The sequence below is a fragment of the Phoca vitulina genome, unplaced genomic scaffold (genome assembly GCF_004348235.1).
Source record: "Phoca vitulina isolate PV1807 unplaced genomic scaffold, GSC_HSeal_1.0 scaffold82, whole genome shotgun sequence".
Lineage (NCBI taxonomy): Eukaryota > Metazoa > Chordata > Mammalia > Carnivora > Phocidae > Phoca > Phoca vitulina.
Window position 1 is genome coordinate 5722061 of NW_022589785.1, and position 16201 is coordinate 5738261.

Genomic DNA, 16201 nt, shown 5'->3' on the forward strand with positions numbered 1-16201 from the left:
ACCCCACTGGATCTCAGGATCAGAAGAGGCTGCCAAGCCCCTCGGTCCAGACCCTGACGTGTGAGCAGTTTCCATCCCCACTCCTTGTAAGTGGGGAGCCAGCTGCTTCTTGAAAGCTCCCCCCAACAGGGCACTCACTCCTGTGACTTCTCTTCCTGTTTCTCAGCAGCTCCGGTTGTGAGTGTTGATCCCTGGGACCCTACCTGAGACTGCAGTCTCTTCTCCTCCAGTGGCACTGATCCCCTCCCCAGGTCATTGTTAGCCCCCTCGCTGTGACCCGGGTGAAGGACCCTCAGCCGGCTCCTTCTCTGGGTTTGCCCCTTATTTACTGGGACTCACTGTATCTCACTGTCCCAACGTGAGTAAGTCTGTTCTTATGCAGCTAAGGAGTGATTCAGAGAACTCGCCGCCGAAAGCTGCAGCTCAGCTGGGGCTTACACCTTTGTCAACATCAGTAGCCTGCTGGCCGTGTCCATACTGCTGAATCTCACCCCGAAAATAGTGAAAGCCAGTGGACTCTTGAGCCTGTAAGCACTTGGCTGAACAGGACACTTCCTTGGGCTTCCTCAGACCGGCCTGTTCTGAACTGAATACGCCAGATGGGAGAGGAGAGATGGGCGAGGTCACTGCTGGTGTTTATCAAGTGCCCTTTGTTTTGTGACCCGGGCTTTCCCCCCCACCCCGGGGAGGAATACACCGTCCAAGACCAGAGAGCAAAGCTTTCTTCCTTTGACTGGGGCTATTAAGTAAAAGGCTACTGTGGTTGGGCCATGAATCAGGAACACAAGGCGGGGACAGAAACTAGTTCTCATGAGACTTTTAGCATCGGAGCCACCATGTTCTTTAGCCTGAAGTGTCCCAGGCAGCTGAGCCGTGTCCATGGGAGTCATGGACAGGCCTCAGATGGAGCATTGGTGAGCTTGTAGCTTAAATGGGGGAGGAAGGAATAACAGGAGAGTTGCAAGTGGGGTGGCTAAAGGAGAAGGCAAGAGGGGTGAGTCTGCGACCTCCTGGCAGCCATATTTTCCTTGATCCTCACCCCTCCTCCTGGAAGCAGCTGGGTGGGCACCATCTCAGTTTGCAAATGAGGAACTAAACCAGGAGAGCTGAAGCAGTGCCCTCAGGGGCACCTGGCTAAATGGCAGAGCATAGATCTTCCAACTCCAGAGGAAGGACGTTTCCCATTTTGCACGCTCTGGTTTTGAGAGCGTGATGAGCTGTATACCCAGCAGCTGAATATCAGTCCGCCCCGGGGGCCATCAGCGTCTTAGCTGCAGCTCCACTACCTCTCCCAACAGAAGTTCATTAAAATCACTGACTCAAGAGCCGTTTTATCCTTGTCAGTGATAAAAGCCACTCAGGGCTTCTACCTGCAAAACCCAGAACTAAACTGATGGCTTCAGATAAAGAGATACCTTTGGATTCGTGGGGGCTGGGAGAATGAGGAGCTGATAATAGTTTGTAGAAACCCAGTCAGGCAGAGCAGAGCCCTGATCTTTCCGTCACTTCTGAGCCTCTTTCAGGCCTTTAGTCTGGTCAGGAACTGCTACTGACACTTGACCCATCCTTAAAACATCCCTATCTTGGGTTGAATAGGATTTCTGAGCAAGAGTTCCAGATAGGATGAACTAGTTTGATACCAACCTGGAATCTGAGCAACACACAGTTGATGGAACAGGGTGTTGAGCTTCATCATGAGGTTTCATTTCTTGAGAAAAGATTCTAGAACTATTGTCTTCCTGGGTTGAAACCAGAAAAGCAGGACTTCCTCCTCACTGTGGTCTGAGCTGTCTGTCCAATGGTGTCCCTTTGTGGGTCACTGGAGGGGGAAGATCTGGGGTTCAGCCTGGCTGAGGTTCCAACTCTGATCTTGGTCAAGGCATTTCTCCTCCATGGGCAGCTGTTTCCTCATCTGTAAATGAAGGAGTTGGATCCAATTAGGGCGAGGCAAACTATGGCTTAACCAGCCAAATCTGGACTACCATCTGTTTGTTTCTTTTATAATAAACTTTATTTTTAGAGCACTTCTAGGTTCACAGCAAAATTGAGTGGAAGGTACACAGGGTTTTCATATACTCCCTGCCTGAGCACCTGCACAACCTCCCCCACTATCCACTTGGGTTCTGACACATGGGTAATGGCATGTATCCGCCATGATAGTATCACACAGAATAGTTTTACTGCCCTAAAAATCTTTCTGGCTTTGTAAGTAAAGTTTTACTAGAACACCGCCCGGCCTATTCATTTGTAGACCTCTGGCTGCTAGTGAGCGCACTGTGATGGCAGGGTTGAGTGGCTGAAACAGAGACCACGTAGCCTGTAAAACCCAACATATTACTGGGCCCTTTCTAGGAAAAGTTGGCTGACCTCTGGACTAGGTGATTTGCAGGAAGTTTCTGTGATTTTCTAATAGGTGACTCTGCACTTTTATATCTGGATTCCTGGTTGGTTGGTCTTCCACCTCATCCCACTCCTTCTCCCTCTCTTTCCTGGGGCCCCTCCAATGTGCTGATGCAGCGGCCACTGTCCCAGAGCAGAGGACCGTGACCCTGGATGTGGACGTGAACAACCGCACAGACCGGCTGGAGTGGTGCAGCTGTTACTATCATGGCAACTTCTCCCTGAATGCGGCCTTTGAGATCAAGCTCCACTGGATGGCCGTGACCGCCGCAGTCCTCTTCGAGATGGTGAGAGCCTCTTGCCTTGTGTCGTGGTCGGGGCCTTGGCTCAACTTGCCAAGGGGCACAGTGGGTGCTTGTCCCTTTTTTTTCCCTTTAGTTCAGGCTCCCATTACCTTTCACCTGGACTCTTTGGAATAGCCTTGTAAAAAAATTTAAACACAGTAAAAAATTCAAACAGTCGACAAGGAGCTAGATTAGGGTTTCTCAGCCTTGGCACTCTTGACATCTAGGGACAGATAATTCTCCATTGTGGGGACTGCCTACAGTCCTGTGCATTGTAGGATGTTGGGCAACATCTGTGACCTCTACCCTAAATGCCAGGAGCACACCCGCCTTGTGACAACCAAAAATGTCCCCAGGGAGGAAGAGTATTGCCCCCAGTTGAGAATCCCTGGTCTAGAGTGAAAGTAAGTCCCTCTCCCACCCTTACCCTGTTCCTGGGGACTTCCATCTAAAAGCAACCACCCGGATGTGGGTGGTGGTTGGGCTAAATGGGTGATGGGTATTAAGGAGGGCACTTGTGTTGAGCACTGGGTGTTATATGTAAGTGATGAATCACTAAATTCTCCTCTGGAAGCCAATGTTACACTATATGTTAACTAACTAGAATTGAAATAAAAATTTGAAGAAAAAAATACAGGCAGCCCCCTGGGGCCCCTGGCTGGCTCAGTCAGTAGAGCACACGCAACTCTTGATCTCAGGGTTGTGGATTTGAGCCCCATTTTGGGTGTGGAGGTTACTTAAAAATAAAATCTTAAAAAACATTTTTTTAATCATTAAATAAAAGCAGCCACCCTACCGCTTTGTTGAATGTACTTCCAGAGATAGTATGTGCACATACAAAGCTTTGTTACCTTTTTTCTTTTTAACAGATACGGTAGCTTGGACTACTGACATTACACTTGTACAGCAGGGGGGTTAGGGATGCCGACTCTCTGTGCGTGAGAAATCCAAGTAAAGCTTCTGACTTCCCAAAAACTTAACTACGAATAGCCTATTGTTAACCTGAAGCATTAAAGATTACATAAACAGTCGATTAACACATATTTTGTATGCTCTCTTTATTATATACTGTATTCTCACAATAAAGTAAGCTAGAAAGAAGACAGTGTTACTAAGGAAATAATAAGGAAGAGGGGCGCCTGGGTGGCTCAGATGGTTAAGCGTCTGCCTTCGGCTCAGGTCATGATCTCAGGGTCCTGGGATCGAGCCCCACATCAGGCTCCCTGCTTGGCGGGGAGCCTGCTTCTCCCTCTCCCTCTACTGTTCCCCCTGCTTGTGCTCTCTCACTCTGTCAAATAAATAAATAAAAAATCTTAAAAAAAAAAAAAAAAAAAAGGAAATAATAAGGAAGAGACATTGCATTTACAGTACTCTGTTTATTAAAAAAAAAAAAAAAAACCCACATGTAAGTAGACTCATGCATTTCAAACCTGTGTTGTTCAAGGGTCAACTGTATTTGCAATGTGTTTTGTCCTATTACTTATACATCCTCAGTATCGGTATAAATAAATCTGCCTCATTGTTGTGTTTTTGTTTTTGTTTTGCTTCATTGTTTTTAAGGGCTACAGAATATTCTGCTATTTGTTTGTATCATTGTTTACTTAACCAATCCCCCGTCCGTGAACATCACTGCCTTTAACTCTAGCTCTCAACAGGGGTGGGAGGAGTGTGTGATTTTGCCCCCGTAGGCAGAGGGGCATTTGATAATATCTGGAAACATTTTTACTTGGCACAAATGGTGGAAGAGTGCCACTGGCGTCTAGTGGGGTGGATACCAGGGATGCTGTGCATCATCCTATAACGCATCGCATAGGACAGCCTCTAGGACAAACAGTTAACCAGCCCAGATGTCACGAGTGCCAAAGCTGAGGAGCCGTCTTTTAATTGGTCTTCTACCTGTCTTTCGTCTTCCTAGTCCACCTGGCCGGTCTGTCTAATCAGGTCACTCGGTGCTCGCACTGAGAAGCCAGCCCAGCCACCCCCATCCCTGGTCCAGTGTCTGTAGAGCAAGCCCTCCTTAGCCAGGCTGTCAGGATCTTCCAGGTGCCTTCTTGAACCATCTTTGCAGTCTGCCACTCCTTTAATACACTCTCCCCTTCGCCCTAGAAGAATGTTTTTCTGTGGCTTTAACAGAGTCCTGCTCACCTCCCACACTGGCGCAAGCATCCCATCGCCTTGCTGAGAGCAGCCAGAAGGTTCAGAAAGACTTTACAGAAAGCTAGGAGATGACCAAAGAGAGTGAGCACAGCATCTGCTGGCAGCGTATCGTTTTTCTATCCAGGGCTCAGAGGCTTAGTTTTGTCCCACAAGGCATGATATCCTGGGGAAGGGATTTGTCTGCGTTTCCGTCTGCCCAGCCCCAGTCTGCCTCTGCATGGCATTAGCACCCCTGTGGACCCCTACCCTGGAACACTGGAATGTTTTCAAGGTCCAGATCAAAAAAGATGTCCAGCGGGACACCTGGGTGGCTTAGTGGGTTATGCGTCTGACTCTTGATCTTGACTCAGATCTCGATCTCACAGTTGTGAGTTCAAGCCCTGCGTTGTGGTCCACGCTGGGGATGGAGCCTACTTAAAAAAAAAAAGAAAAGACACCCAGCCACCTGTCCAGCTCAGCTTACAGAGGACACTGGCTCTGCTCCAGCCAGTCAACACTGGGATAACCACTCCCTCCAGCCAGAACTAACCCTCTGACCCAGTAGGCTAAGCCTTCTCCTTGGAAGCCCTACCTACCAGATAATCCTATCTCAAACGACACAACCATAACATTCATAGACGCACACATATAGTCACAGTTTGGCAGGAAGAAGAGTATTTATCTCCCCGGGGGAATATAGCAACTGTCTTTTCAAAATACACTTTTCACACCAATTCATGTAAAACCCATGAAAGCTGCTAATCCCTTTATCATTACAGTTTTGACCCTTGACCAACACGGGTTTGAACTGCATGGATCCACTTATACATGGATTTTTTTTTTTTTTAAAGATTTTATTTATTTATTTGACAGAGAGAAAGACATAGCGAGAGAGGGAACACAAGCAGGGGGAGTGGGAGAGGGAGAAGCAGACTTCCCGCAGAGCGGGGAGCCCGATGCGGGGCTCGATCCCAGGACCCTGGGATCATGACCTGAGCCGAAGGCAGACGCTTAACGACTGAGCCACCCAGGCGCCCCTATACATGGATTTTTAAAATATATATAAATACAGTACTGTAAATGTATTTTTTCTTCCTTATGTTTTTTTTTTTTTAAAGATTTTATTTATTCATTTGAGACACAGAGATACAGAGAGAGAGAGAGAAAGCATGAGCAGGGAGAGAGGCAGAGGGAGAGGGAGAAGCAGGCTCCTCGCTGAGCCAGGAGCCTGATGTGGGGCTCGATCCCAGGACTCTGGGATCATGACCTGAGCCAAAGGCAGACGCTTAACCATCTGAGCCACCCAGGCGCCCCTTCCTTATGATTTTCTTAATAATGTTTTCTTTTCTCTAGCTTACTTTATTGTAAGCCTACAGTACATAATACTCATAACATACAAATATATGTTAATCAGCTGTGTATCTTCTTGGTAAGGCTTCTGGTCAACAGTAAGCTATTAGTAGTTAAGTTTTGGGGGAGTCAAAAGTATACTCAGATTTTTGACTGCATAGGATGTTGGTGCCCCTAACTCCTGTGTTGTTCAAGGGTCAACAATATTTTGTTAAGTTTTTAGAAATCTCTAGTGTAGATTAATTATTATTTTAAGGTAGTGTCCAAATTTGTTATAAATCACATTTTATTATGTAATTTTATAATATGTAATATTTATTATATTAAAATATGACATTTTTAAATTTACATAAAATAAAAAGAGCCTTAGAAATTATTTTGGGCAGGACCACATGGCTGGCTCAGTCAGTAGAGCACGCGACTCTAGATCTCAAGGTTGTGCGTTTGGGCCCTGCATTGGCTATAGAGATTACTTAAAAATAAAATCTTTAAAAAAAAAGAAAGAAAGAAAGAAATTATTTTGGTCAAACAGAGATATTGGTTTTTGTTGTTGATGTATTGTTGTTGTTATGAGTGTTTCTGGGGAAAAAACTAAGAGTGGTCCCCCTCAATTTTTAATGTAATCATATTGGTTTAAGTCATGTTGTGGCTCAAACTAATATATATATATATAAATATATATATATTTTAAGATTTTATTTATTTGAGAGAGAGAGAGAGAGGGAGCACGAGCAGGGGAGGGGCAGAGGGAGAATCATACTCTCCGCCGAGCAGGAAGCCCGACTCGGGACTTGATCCCAGGATCCTGGGACATGACCTGAGCCAAAGGCAGACGCTTAACCAACTGAGCCACCCAGGCGTCCCTTGAAATAACATTTGACACAAATCTCATCTGTATGCCAGAGCCACATGCATCAGTTTTGTTTTTTTAATATACGTAGTTTTCTGGTTCAAAAAGTATCTTAAGACGTAGAAAATCGCCACTGTTCCCTAAGGAAATGGTACTGCTGGGGAGGTTTGTCTTGCTGCCCCAGTTAACTTTCGTTTGGAGTCTTCGGACAGACAGCTTTTGGGAGTTTGCTGGAGAGAGACTCTCATTCTGCCAGGTCAGAGCTTGTCGCTTTTGGCCAGAGGCCACCACTGTCATCTTGCGCCCTGCATCATGTCCCTTCCAGCCAGGCTGAGTGGATTGTTTTCCTATTTGATACTTTGGGTTTCGTAAATTTTTGATAAAGGACAAATTTAGAAGGACTTAACTTATATCCTGTGACCTTCCGCCAACATCCTATAGAATGAGAAGGCTGTTTAGGAGGCAAGAAATAGCTCTCTCCAGTCGCTTCCTTCCAGAAGAAACAATGGAGTTGCAGCAGCTCGGGCTAGGAGGAGGAGCTGTGTGCTTAACTCACAGTTCTTCAAGTATTTGTCAGAGGAGGTTAAGTTGTGCTCTTTCCTGCCCAGGACCCGTTTGGAGCCAGTGAACATGAATAAATGAACATGCCAATCAATATGTAAGCCGCCACGGTGGCGGCTTTGCTCCTGGGGAAGTACTTTCTCTTGTCTGAGTTCACTTGGAGGTGACACTGTTTCTGTGCTTCCCACCAGGTCCAAGGCTGGCATCGCAAAGCCACTTCCTGCGGCTTTTTGTTGGTCCCCGTTCTGGAGGGTCCCTTTGCGCTGCCCAGTTACCTGTATGGCGATCCGCTCCGAGCCCAGCTCTTCATCCCACTCAACACCAGCTGCCTGCTCAAGGAGGGCAGTGAGCACCTGTTTGATAGTAAGAGACACTCCCCTCTGGACGTTCTGTCTCCACGAGTAAGACCTCTCCCCCAGGGCCACCTCTCTGGGCATCAAATTCAGGCAGGCTAGGGCACAGAGGGAGCTTTTGGACAAGGGGGCCAAAAGGATCTGGCTTTCATGCTGGTTCTTCACTTAGTGGCCAGGTAACCCTGGACAAGTCACTTACTGTCTTAAATTCCTTATTCCTCAAATGAGAGCACATAAAGTTTAACGCTGCCTTGCCAACTTGGGAAGACCCTCAGGAGGCCTGGAGCAGATGGTGGGTGGGAGAGGGTGTGATACACTGTAAATCACGAGTGGCACTGGTATTCTCCCCACACTCTCCTTTCCGTGCTCCAGCCTAACTGGCTTTGGGGTTGGGAATTTGAACCTTATGGGAGGCTTGAATCTGCTGTTTCATGCAAACAGGCTAGAGAAAGGGAGGCATTGATACAAAACAGGTTACAGCGTCCTGTTGTGCAAAGCTGTAGCGTGTCAGCACCTGGAACACGCATGTGCTCGAGTCCTGCATCTCAAGGAAGACAGAGCAGGAGGGGGCTCAGAGGAAGACAGCAGGACTCTGGTCACAGCCCTTTCCCTGGGACGGGGTTGTCTGTCCGTCGGGAGCAGACAGTGGGCGGGGCTGCCCTGCTGCTCCACCCTGGCCCAGCAGATCTCTGAGGGCAGGTGTAGGACAGATCGAAGGACAAGTCTTCACACAGCACAGAACTTTTTATCACTAATTAATTGCTCATTTTGATGAACATATAAATAGCCCCTACAGAGCTCTTGGTGAGCTCACAAATGACCTTTTTAAAAACAAAAAGTTAGAATTGCTGCTGATATGTCAGCAGCCCTTTCGTTTCTCAGATATAGAAATTATAAATGTGAAAGGAAGAACTTTTGGTGTGAGGGAGATGGTTTCTTCCCGTGCCCGTGTAAGTCTGTGTCATGGTGGGTAGAAGCAGCAGCCCGGGGGGTGAGAGGTCTCGCTAGGTCAGGGAGGCCACACTAAACCTTCCTGTACTTTTCCTGTGACAGGCTGCCCCAGTGGTACAAACAGCTTGTGTTCCAGAGGCCCATCTGTATATTCTTTGTTTACGTCTCAGAAGACATTTTTATATAGACACAGTATTTTCAGTGATGGTTGGGGTTCGAGGCGGGCCCCACAGAGCCACCAGAGGCCATAGATCCTGTGCCCCGTAGAGTTGACAAAGTGCTCTTCACACACACACACACACACACACACACACACACACACACACCCCTTCTCGTTTAACCTCACGGTGGCTGACAGAGGACCACTGCAGTCCTGCAGTGCCACGTGATTATATTCGTATCTGATGATTTCCAGCCAGGCAACCGCCTCATGCTGCTGTTTTTAATATGCTCGGGAGACACTTCCCCCACAGCAGCCAGACTCTTCTGGGGGTTTTCCACTTTCACTGTCACCGCACAGGATTGCTGGCAGGGCTGGCATTGGAGGACATTTTTGTATGAGCTGCTGGTTTTCCCTGCCTGGTGTAACCCAGGCTTTGGGACCAGCAGCCTCTCTTGGTTGCCATGGTTACAACTGAAGAAAGGAGTCCTAGTTTAAAGGAATAAGGGCTTGACTCTAAAAATCACTTTTCTTGCTCCTGTGCTGCTTCTCGTCCTGTTACCTCCCCTTCCGATAACAGTGGATTCAAAAGCTTAAAAATCTGACAAGGGATCTGCTGTGTGTGTTTTTACCTACTAAAGCCAAAGTCTTTTTTCTTGTTTGCTCTTTGGTTGCCGAGAGCCCTCAAACGTGTTCTAGATAGAAGATTCCAAATGTAGAGAGAGTAGAGAGCCCCTGTTCTTCAGGATGTCTTGTGCAGTTGCTCCTCCAGCCCTCAGCATCTCAGTCCCAAGAGCAGCGCTGGCCCGCTGCCTGTTGCCGAGCGACAGCCTGCCTCAGCCCTCCGCCTCCTCGTCAGCTCTTGGTCTTCACACCAGCACCGCAGAAGGAGTGAGGCTGGAGCCATGATGTGGGCGATGGGGGGAGGCACTCGTCTGCTCCCCTGCCCTCCCCAGCCCATCACTTTTCCAAAAATAGTGCTTATATTTATTTGCTTCAATTTCCCCACCCCTAAAATGGAGCTTGTACTATTGTCTTTCTTTGTAGGGAAATGGAGGATGGGTAATAAATTTTTTCTTCTTTTCTCCTTAGAAGCAGATAACATGCATTTAAAGCTTATTTTTTTGTTTGTATTTTAATATCATGTTCCTTTCCACTTTTGGCATAGGAAGTCATTAGAATGAGTCTTACCTTGAGTTCTGGTAGCTCACACTGGTTGCTGAGGACTCCAATTCAGTGCCTTTCTAGACCCTGATAGACTTCAGGGAAGGGGTGGTGAGAACGCACCTTTGTTCCTTGGGACGGTGGCTGGTCTCTCAAAAGCAGGTAGCGTGGAAAGCCGCGCTTAAGCTCAAGGGGGAAGAATGGCCCAGAGAAGTAAAGGGTACAGAAGGCCAGACCCAGGGAGATTTACAAACCTTGGGATCACACCCTGGCATTTATTTTTTTCTCCTTTCAGGCTTCGAACCGGAAACGTACTGGGATCGAATGCACCTTTTCCAGGAAGCCATTGCACACAGGTTTGTCCCCTAGCAAGAGGGCATCGTGGGAGGGCATCAGTGACTGTCGTGAGCGTCAGTCACCAAACCCAAACCCAGTTTGTTTCATTTCTGGGGAAGCGGATCTAGTTCACCAAAGAGCGACTCGCTGCCAATACCCTGCAGGACCCTTTGCCTTGGTTTCAAAGATAAGCATTAGCCCTCCAGTCCCTGTAGCTGTTGTTTTCCAGACCACATTACCTTCTTCCAGTTGAGGGGAAAGCACAGAGCTCCCTCCTTAGCCTCCAACTAGACCTTGAGCCAAGCTGTCCAGGAGATGACATGAGATGAAAAACTAAAACGCTTCAAGAGCCCCTTGACACATGCTGAGAAGATAATGGGGGTTAAAAAGCAATAGATAAGTCCGTAGGTATTTACAGGCACTAGAATATATGCCAGGGAGGGGCTTCCCTGGGCTTAGCTGCCTACCCCTCAGGCCAGTCCAGCTTTGTCTCTAGAACGCACCACGCAGTGTTCATTTGCTGCTTCATGTTAATCATGGCAGAAGCAAGTCCTCCGTTCCCACTTCCATAATCCTCTTGTGGCACCGTCTGCAGTGTCCTGCCATCTCCTCATTCAAGCGTATCCAGCTGTTACCACTCCACCTCGCACCCCGCTCCCGCCCCCGGCCCACCACAGTCTGGCTTCTTCCTTCCAGCAGGAGGGGGTGCCGACTGGGGGCAGAAGGTGGGGAGCGCAGTGGGTCGGTGGCAAAGGGCGCCGATCTGGGAAGCAGACAGGCCTGGCTTACCTCTGCCTCCACCAGCATGCGGCCGAGGAACCGTGAGCAAGTTCTGGAACTGCTTCACCTTTGTTTTCTCACCACTCACTGGGTTGTCGGGAGGGTTCTCCGGAGTTCCTGGCACCTAGGAAGCCCTGGGTAGGCAGGGGGTATCATTAGGAAGACCCCAGCCAACTGATGAGTTATAAGCAGGTCTGACGCTTCCCTTGGATATCATTGGGTGGTGATTGGATTTTGCTGGCTAGATGTCACGCGCGACGTGGCGTTTCGATTTCTTCATGTCTTCTGTCCCATCCCCACAAATCACTGCGTGGACTCCGCTGCGTGTCCCTGCACCTAAACCTGTGCTCTCTTCCCCACCTAGACCCACCGAACTCACCTATATCCCCCGCCCCACACATTCTCCTCTAAACCCCCACCACCTTGCTCCACCACAGATTCCCAGGTCCCTCCTCTCTCGATCCCTCCTTCCCTTTTTCCCAACATACTCTGTCCATCTTTTATCCTAATCTAGGGGCCCCTGGAGGGCAAGGGTATGCATTTTTCTCATTTTTGTTTCCCTTTACAGCACCCAGCAAAGTGCCTTGCCCAGAGTAGCTTTTGCACAGAATGGAACTCTAGGTGGAATGTGGCTCTGAAATGAAACATTAGCCCACCCATAAGTTTCATCTCTGAAAGAGTTAGAAACTAGTCCAATAAATAAAATCTTTTTAAAAAAGAAGAAACTGGTCCAGCCTCCCTGGGCCCCCCTGCTGTGGCTCCCCAGCTCCTCCTTCACATTTACCTGGTGGGATGGGTGCCCCCCACCCCCACCCTCGCTGTAGTCCTGGCTTGAGTGCTCCCCAAGTGGACAGTGAGGGGGGCCAAGCACCGTGGGGTTCAATTGCCATTTTAAAATTAAAGGTCTTCCCTGGTGACCTAAGGAAGAAATGAGGCAAGAATCTGGTCAGGCTGATCCATGCTGAGTAAATAAACAGCCTTGGTTGAAAAGTAAAGGGGAAGGAAGGCAAAATCCAGAGCCATTCCTACACATGGTAGAATCAGCCTATAGATGTTGGGGCTTGCTGTGCACGTTAACTGATCCGTGTAACTTGCCTTGACTTCGTGTGTTCTCTGATAAGTAATTATTGAAAGCCAGTGTGAAGCTGGCGGCTCATACAGAGGACGCAACGCAAGGAGACAGGTGTTTTACCTCCTTCAGTTCTGCCGACATCACTGCCTTCATTACATAAACCTCTCAGACTTGGGGCGGGAGCCACATCTGTTAACACGTCCTTTTCAGCACTTAGCAGGTAGAGCTGTAATAAATGTGTATGATGGAAATAGAAAAACCCGGAATAGAACAAACCATAGATGAGAAGCAGAATCGAATAAGTCATAGATGAAAAGTGGCTCCTCCTGCCCATTTCCAGAATGGAACAGCGAAGCCGAGAGCCCTAGACTCGGTTCCTCATTTTTAAGAAGAGGATTTCAATTAAGATAATTCATTCTATTTCAATTTGGAGCCTTTTTTGAGAACCTACTATGTGCTTAGCTGGGAGAACCTAAGGGAAAGAGGTGTGGCTAAGGTGAATTAAGATAAGCACCTTCCCCTTCTCGTTATGTGGATGGGCACCCAGCACGGTGTCGGACCTGATGTGGATTCCAGGGAGAGGCAGAGAAGAGGTGCGGGAGGGGACAGGGCAACAGTCCCCAGAGGGATGGTCTGACTGGACAGCTGGGGGGCATGCAGGGGGAGGGGTAGAGGGCAGAGACAGGGCTGGGTGTGGAGTGCAGCTGGTGAGAGGGTTCTTAGCCACTTGGAGATGACTGGAGGCCTGGCAGGAGGAGGTCTGGTGAGGGCGAAAACAAGCAGCCTGAATGTTCTGTCTTGAAAGAGATCTTCCCAGGTCCCTGTAGCTCGGGCTGTCAGAAAGTCCTCTTGGCCACATTTGCTCCCCCATCCCTTCATCTAAGAAGGCCCTAATCTGTCTGTCTTCCTGTCCTTAGGTTTGGGTTTGTGCAAGATAAATATTCCGCCTCTGCTTTTAACTTCCCTGCCGAGAACAAGCCTCAGTACATCCACGTTACAGGTGAGACTCTCTAGGTGAAACGTGGGGCAGGTGGGTCCCTGTGGTGGGAGCCTGTGCACGGGGGCTCCTCCCCTTCACTGAGCCTGTGTCTGCCAAGCCGCCGCAGCCGCCCGGGGGGGGGGGGGCCCTCCTGGTGGCGGTGACACGGGGCCTCCCCTTGCTCCTCAGGAACAGTGTTCCTGCAGCTGCCCTACTCCAGGCGCAAGTTCTCGGGGCAGCGGCGGCGGCGGAACTCCACGAGCTCCACCAGCCAGAGCATGTTCTGTGAGGAGCGGGTTGGCTACAACTGGGCCTACAACACCATGCTGACCAAGACGTGGCGCTCTAGCGCCACGGGGGACGAGAAGTTCGCTGACCGGCTGCTCAGGGATTTCACGGACTTCTGCATCAACCGCGACAACCGTCTGGTCACGTTCTGGACAAGCTGCCTGGAGAAGATGCATGCCAGCGCCCCATGAGGCCAGGCCACGCCGGGGTCCAAGCGCAGGGAGGGTTCGGCTCTTGCTGTCCGTGTCCAGTAGGGGCAGGCGGGCTTTGGGCGGCAGGCGGCAGGCAGCAGTGCCCCTGCCGGTGAGTGGGGGCCGTTGCTGCTGGTTCTCCCCCACCCCACCCCACCCCACGAAATGTTCTTCCCCTCGAGGAGAAAGACTCAGGAAGAAACGAGCGCTGAGAGCAGGTGGGAGGCCCAGATGGTCCGTGGGAGGACCTCAGTACTGGGGAGGGGGGCGAGCAGCCCCCATGAATGTCCTTGGAGAGGGGGTGGCTCCTGGGAGCATCCTTTCCCTCCGCCAGCCGTGGGCTTTTCGGAGCCGTCTGCCACTTCCCGCCCAAAAGTGTGCACAGGATGTAAGATAATTTTGTGAAATAGTGTACCATAGGCTCACAGCAACTGTATATACCTGTACATATCAGAAGCAGGAATAAAGTGCCACGTGCAGCATCTCTGGCCCCCAGCTGGTTCCTGGCAGCGGCGGTCCCATCCTCGGCTGGGCAGTCGGGCCCCATCGCCAGGGACATAGTGGCAAATGAGGCAGCCGCAGAAGGTGAGGAGAACTGCAGAATTCACTGTCTTGGAGAGTCTGGCTGTGAATTTTCTGAAAGATGTCTTTTCACAGGCCCTTGGGCAAGAGCAAAATCGTTTCTTTCAGACCTGGTGAGCAGAGCAGATAGTAGCAGGTGCAACCGCAGGCTTGTGTTGGCGGAGTGAATCTTTGCTAAGTGGGTGAGCCCAGGTGTGGCACGCGGATGTCATGGCATTCTAAAAAAAAAAAAAAAAAAGGAAGTCTATTGACTCCAAGGTTTAGAACCCACTTCTTAAAGGGATAAGATTCAGCATGGTGCCTCAACCTTAGCACCCTGCCCTAACCTGCTGGTGGCAGGGGTGAGGGGCTGCAGGATAGAGGGGACCTGACAGGTACTGCCACCCCCCTCCCCCCAATCCCTCCACACAAGCCCTGTTGATTTCCCTCCTCAGTAGCTTGCGAATCCACCCACTTCTTCCCAGGCCCTCTGCTGCTTCGCCCAGCTCAGCGCAGCCCTCCTTCATCTTCCTCTTCCTCTTGCATGGCTAGGAGAGCCCCCTAACCCATCTCTGCTTTCCCTCCAGGTCATTCTCCACTTGGCACTCACAGTCTTATTTAAAAACCACTCTGATTGTGCCCGCCACTTATTTAAACTTATTTAGACGTCTTTGGGTACTTGAACTTCAAACATCTTAGACATAGCCATGTACAATCTGGTCCCGGGCTGTTCCTCCAGCCACCTGGAACATCACAAACTCTTTAGCAGCTCAGGTCCTTTGCACGTGCTGTTCCATCTCCTGAGAACACTCCTCCTCTCCAGGCCCACTCTGCCTTGCTAACTCCTGGTCATCGTTCAGCAGCTCTTTGCTCATGTGTTACTTCTCCAGAGAAGCACAGTGGGCTACCTGTCAGGTCTTCCCACAGCACCTTGTACTTCCCCGGCAACACTCGGCACATTTCCACGCTAGCATGACGGAAGCTTGCCTATTTTGTTCGTCTCTTTGTTCCTAAATGTGCAGCATGATAGCAGATGCTGGAGAAATGATGTTGGCTGAATATGTGGAGTGAATGAACGAACTCTGGACTCAAGGGCCAGGCGCTGGGTGTTGCATCTGAATCTCCCCGCACGGGGTTCTTAAGTTACTTAATGGAGCCCGTTTCCTCATCTATAAATTGGAGCTATTTGTGCTACATGTAGATATTTTGAGAGAATGCATCTGTTAATATAGGTGAAAGCACACAGGTTGATTCCTGGTGAGGAACCGGTCCCTGATAAAAATCCCATTTTCTTTTCCTTTCTCACCTTCCCTTCCCTCAGACAAACCTTCACTCTTTGTTAAGCGTCAACGTCCTTCATTTATAAAATGGGAGACTGTCTGCTAGTGTGGTGGGAGGACCAGAAGACAGAGGTGTATGAAAGCACTTACTACCCAGCAGGCAGTAAACGAACGCCGGTGGCTCTGACATTCCCGGATGGAAAGTCCTCTTTGCCCTGTTTCTGAGCCAGCTTCCTGCATGATGTTGCCAGATGCGGCAGCCACTGGCCTGTCCGGCTCAGATCATGTGGCACAGACGTGTGGTCCTCAGTATCCTACTTTCCACCCTCCTCTCTTCCAAAAATGACCCGGGAAAAGAAGGCTTAGAGAGTAGAATGCTAGCCACTCACCCTTCAGAGCTGGGCCTGAAACACCTATGCCCTTGAACCCTAGTTCCCCCACATTCTTCCTCTCTGACCAGCAGCACCTCCTTCCACCCACTTGTCCAAGCCAGAATCTGGGAGTA

The 16201-nt window shown here is 49.5% G+C and overlaps 1 protein-coding gene across 10 annotated transcripts in view; it reads left to right on the plus strand.

Moving 5' to 3' along the window:
* DEPDC5 (DEP domain containing 5, GATOR1 subcomplex subunit) overlaps positions 1-14612 on the plus strand; it is a 128238-nt gene extending 113626 nt beyond the window's left edge. For 6 of the 10 annotated variants that reach the window (XM_032395083.1, XM_032395080.1, XM_032395084.1 and 3 more), the window contains 5 exons: positions 2518-2687; positions 7773-7944; positions 10505-10565; positions 13315-13397; positions 13566-14612. In XM_032395083.1, the coding sequence (XP_032250974.1) occupies positions 2518-2687; positions 7773-7944; positions 10505-10565; positions 13315-13397; positions 13566-13855 (776 nt within the window). In that variant the 3' untranslated portion in view covers positions 13856-14612. Of the gene's footprint in view, positions 1-2517; positions 2688-3553; positions 3687-7772; positions 7945-10504; positions 10566-13314; positions 13398-13565 lie in introns of those variants that run through there. The other 4 variants (XM_032395085.1, XM_032395089.1, XM_032395086.1 and 1 more) reach the window with 3 other exon arrangements.
* The last annotated feature ends 1589 nt before the right edge of the window (positions 14613-16201 follow it).